Raw genomic sequence first — 4,965 nt, 5'->3', positions numbered from 1 at the left:
ATTATAAAATTGTTTCTTAATTATAAATAATATTTTTTTTTAAATAAAATAGGATATTAATTTTGGTTTATTGGATTTTAATAATCCCTATTGACTGGTATTGGCCGATAATAATCCCTATTCATTTTATCACTACTGGCGGTCCCAAATTTAAAAAACTTGGCACCCAATGGTCCCCCGTTAAATATGACTTAACGACGTTATACTTTTTTCCGAATTTCAAACTAATGTTTTAGGGCTTTTGATCGGAATGAGGATATGAGTTGATTGATGTAAAACTTAGCTCGAAACGGTGATTCAGACGACTTGATTTTTGTTAATTGCAAGTTAAAAAACCCAAATTGAAGCATTTTTTCGTCGTTTTGGAGCACCGTTTCAAACGAAGTGTTTACATCAATCGACTCGTATCCTCCTTCCAATCAAAAGCCCTAAAACATTAGTTTGAAATTCGGAAAGAAGTATAACGCCGTTAAGTCATTTTTAACGGGGGACAATTGGGGGCCAACTTTTTTAAATTTGGGACTCGCCAGTGATGATAAAATGAATAGGAATTATTATCGACCAATACCAGTCAATAAGGATTATTAAAATCCAATAAACCATTAATTTTTAGTATATCTCTATTTTATAGGATTTTCATGTCAAATATTTGATGAGATTAATTTTTAATATAATGAGATGCTCTAACCCATTTAAGAGCCATCTGAGTTTGGTGAAACCTTTACCCGTGAATTCGGGTCAAATGCGTGAGAAGCGTTCATTTACAAATAAAGCAATCTGATGGCTTGAGAGAATGGTTGTTTTACATTTTTTGTTTTCTAATATTTATTTTTTGGATTTTAATTTTCTTTATTGTAAGAAAGTTAATAATATACTTAGGATTTGATGATGAAAGGGTTTTAAAGTAAATGATATGTTAAAACCCGTTTAAAAGCTATCTGGATTTGGTGACACATGACCCCCTTATGTTTTTTACTATAAAATTGTTTATTAATTATAAATAATATCTTTCTTTTTAAATTGGATATTAAATTTTAGTATATCCCTATTTTATAGGATTTTTATATCAAATAATTGGTAAGATTAATTTTTAATTTAATGAGATGTTATAACCCGTTTAAGAGCTATCTGGTTTTGTTAATATTCATACCCATGAATTTGGGTTAAATCAATGAGAGGACTCCATTTAAAAATCAAGCAATCTGGTGGCTTCCATAAAAGGTAGGAACGACCACATCGCAACACATAGGATTTTAGGGGTTTCATTTATATAAATTATAGATTATACCTCTTTATAAATATTAAAATAAATAACAAAATTTATTACTAGATTACAGATAACAAAAATCTAGAAGTATTCTCTCTTTAGTCTCTCCTTCCTATCAAATATCTCTTCATAACTACTCTCACATCTCTTCAACAACACTACATAAGTGTTATAACAAAAACAAGGAAATACAAGGTCTCAAATGTAATAAGCAAAAAAGATGAGGGTTGTTATGTATCCTCACAAGATGGAGAATGCCTTCTAATAAACCGCCCCTGCAAATTTCACAAAATCAACATAATTATAAATTTCATAACATTATACTCTATATTAAAGCAAATGTATTTGCTAGAGTAACATATAAGTCTTAGCAATTTTAGTCCTTTTAATTTTAAATTATTACAAGTTAGCTCTCTTAAAATTTTAACTATTTCAATTTAATCCCTAACTTATTTTATTTTTAACTTATGCTGTTTAACCTCTTAAAGTTTTCATGATTTTAATTTGTGTCATAACATATGTTTTTCTTTTTGTTATTAATTATATATTTAATTTATTGATTCTTTTACCATAATTAACATATGAAATTCTTTCAATTTTTTAATATGCTGTGAGGACATGTTTATTTCTATTTATGTCACGCGGTTAAAATGAAGGCGTAGTTATAATAAAGTATATAAGTTCTGTTGAAGGATTCCCAATAAGTATCCTTTTTCTATCATAAGTTATATTTAAAGTGTCAGTACCGCATCAACATTGTAATAAGCCGAAACGATACCGACCAATTTCTTTTAGAAATTGAAAAAAAACATTCGCTGAGTCGAAGTGATAGTCGTTATAATATTTGTATATCCACGCTTAAAATATGGGTCTGTTGCCAAGTTTTCCGCGCAACGTGCATGGTAACTTGTTTTTGCTTAAAAGTTTGATGATATATTTTATTATTATTATTATTATTTAAATTTTTTGTATTTTGTTTTATATATAAAAAGATTTTCAATGTTAAATAAATATTATATATTTAATAATTATATCATACATTAAATACAATATAACTCAAACATGGCTTGTTGTAAGTTGTGGAACCACTAATAATGAGACAGTGATATATAAATGAGAGTAAAATAAATCTAATGTATATTCTAATACATTTATTTTACATACTAAACACGTGTAATAAGGCTTTATTATATAGGTATTAAAGGGCTTTATATAGGTGGATAAAGTATTTACATGATCACCCTTGACATATTATAGGGTATTATAAGGGTATAAGCATTATTACAATAAAGCTTATATATATTTTGTAGTCTAATGATCGAATGTAAGAGACCCAATTCATTAGATATGGTTTCGATTAAAAAAATGTGATGACGACACGACATATAGTTTTTTAACTAAAAAAAATGTAATAATAATATGACGGAAAATGTCTTTTAGGAAACATTAACCATTACTTATGGCTTTAATAACAGCGATTGATTTGTAATAAAAAAAATTATGAATATATGGTTCAAAAATAAACTTAATAAGTAATTGCGTATTTATTAAAATAGGACAAATTTGAAAGCATTGTAGTTTTATTGAATAAAAGAATATATGTACCTTGGATCTAGGCCGTCTATCACCATTTATCTTTCTAACTTGGTATCTAATCTTTTTAGCAAATATACGTGTACGTTTCTTCTCCTTGTAAGGTGTCACACCGGCTTCTCTTAATCCATCATTTTCTGAGAATAAGTCTATTTGTGCCAATTTGCTCTGTCGATAAATACAAGATAACAATAAAATAAAAGTTAATATAAATATACTATTAGAAATAAGTAATAATGCATAATATTAAAATAATGAGAGGTTTTAAAATTATATATTTTGAAAAGGTTAAAAAGGTTTGAATTGTTTTCTTCGTAATGACCAACTTATTATAACTAATATATCAACTTTGGTTGATTAGTTCAAATGCGTTTCATGATTTTATGCATGTGTTAGTAAAAATTTAATCAAATTATTTAATATAAAAAACAATATAAAGATTCCAAAGCCCAAAATTGTATAGACACAAGTTGGTTAGAAGAGACAATTATAGCACTTTATCAGGTAGCTTTTGATAAATCATAAATCGTGCAACTGGAGTATGTAAAGTTAAAATCAGTATAGACAGTTAAAATCCTGTTTCAACGAATATTAAGGGTATTTCAAATATTGTCAAAAAAACAATACAGAAAATCGTATAATCTACTTTTGATGATGAACTAATATAATATAAAAGATAAAAATATGTGATTTTTCGATTATGTATAACAAATAATAAACATAATTTTTTTAAAATCAGAGTACCGAGCTCATAGCACTCACATGGATATCACCTCTGGAAGAGTCCGACCGGGAAAATTCCTCCGGCAGCGGCGACCCTTTATCCGACCAAGCTCTCAAAACGTCGTCGTAATTCAATTTCAATAACAATTTATTTCTAACACCGGAATTCCCCTTCCTCAATTCCAATTCCAATTCCGATTCTGGTTTCTTCATCAATTCCTCCACTTTCTTCTTCTTCTTTTCCACCGGAACTTTCTTCGCCTTCACCGGCGCAACCGGAGGCGACACATTCACCACACTCACCGTCGGAAAACCCCACCAATTCCCACCATCGCTGTTCTTCAAGGCCCTGATTCCATTCTTCATTCCAATTCCAAAATTAACCTCCAAATTCCCGCCAAATCCCAAACCCAACGGATACCCATAACAAGTTTTCGATTCCGAACTAGAATTATTATTATTATTATTTTCGGGTATCGAATGCGAACTTCCGATAATACTATCAATCCCTTGTTCAGTTTCCTCATCAAGAATCGACTCGGTATCGAAATCACCTTCAAACTCGTCTCTTGGTTCCACCGACCCTGAACCGGAATTGAATTCCGGTGAACTGCGGCGAAAACCTGACCCGAAAACCGAACTGGGTTTCTTGCTAATCGGCTTACGAGGACCAAAACCGGAGTTTTCGATCATCGGAATCGGAAAGAGCAATTCCGGGGAGTCATGGAATGAATTCCCATTAACTTTGGTGAATTTAGGAATAATATTATTACTATTATTATTTTTGTTTGTGATATTTTTGGTTGAGAAGACTTTGGGGCAGGCTATGGAAAGAAGAACAGCTGCTTCATTGTAGGTTTGATTGGGTCTTTTTCGGGGTGTTCGCGGTTTTCTGGTGGAGATTGTTAAAGGGGAATTGGTTGATTCAGAAAGGGTTGAAGATGGAGAAGAAGATGATGAATGAGATGTTATAGAAGATGCTGTTGTTGTTAATGGGCATATCATGATGTTTTCAATATTATTATACCCATAAGCTCTTCCAGCACCACCACTAAACATAGATGACATTTTGAAAGAACACAAAAAGATTGAAACTTTTTGTTCAAGATTGAGGATTTTGAATTCAACTCAAAGAAATATAAAAAACCCAAGTCACAAAATTAAAGAAATTGGTGAATTCAAGAAACTATGGAATTTGATTGAAAGAACACAAAAAGGTTGGAACTTTTTGTTCAAGGTTGAACTTTTTGAGTTCATTGTAAAGAAATATGGAAAACCCAAGTCCCAAATTCAAAGAAATTGTTAAAAACCGAAGAAAGGCCTTAAACCCTAAAAGGTATTGGCTTTTGTTGGAACAAAAGTTGGGTTCTTACTAAAATAAG

The 4,965-nt window shown here is 30.3% G+C and overlaps 1 protein-coding gene across 1 annotated transcript; it reads right to left on the bottom strand.

Annotated features, from left to right (window-relative positions):
- Positions 1-1,458: 1,458 nt before the first annotated feature.
- Positions 1,459-4,651, bottom strand: LOC143549746 (protein CHLOROPLAST IMPORT APPARATUS 2-like). Its single transcript, XM_077040574.1, has 3 exons — positions 3,623-4,651; positions 2,873-3,028; positions 1,459-1,542 (listed from the first exon to the last, which is right to left on the bottom strand). Exons 1-3 carry the CDS (start codon positions 4,649-4,651, stop codon positions 1,498-1,500), a joined length of 1,230 nt encoding a protein of 409 aa, XP_076896689.1. The 3' UTR covers positions 1,459-1,497.
- Between the last annotated feature and the right edge of the window lie 314 nt (positions 4,652-4,965).

Source organism: Bidens hawaiensis, unplaced genomic scaffold, assembly GCF_021521415.1.
Source record: "Bidens hawaiensis isolate Kalapana, Puna unplaced genomic scaffold, B.hawaiensis_p1.1 tig00015774_1, whole genome shotgun sequence".
Classification (NCBI taxonomy): Eukaryota; Viridiplantae; Streptophyta; class Magnoliopsida; order Asterales; family Asteraceae; genus Bidens; species Bidens hawaiensis.
Note: the sequence above shows the minus strand (reverse complement) of the source record. Positions and strands in the feature narration are given on the sequence as shown.

Bases quoted from the DNA above. Each gene is read 5' to 3' on its own strand.
- LOC143549746 (XM_077040574.1), bottom strand. From the start codon at position 4,651: ATGTCATCTATGTTTAGTGGTGGTGCTGGAAGAGCTTATGGGTATAAT. The intron at 3,029-3,622 runs GTGAGTGCTATG...ATTTATCGACAG, and splicing joins CTTCCAGAGGTGATATCCAT to AGCAAATTGGCACAAATAGA. The intron at 1,543-2,872 runs GTACATATATTC...TGAAATTTGCAG, and splicing joins ATAGACGGCCTAGATCCAAG to GGGCGGTTTATTAGAAGGCA.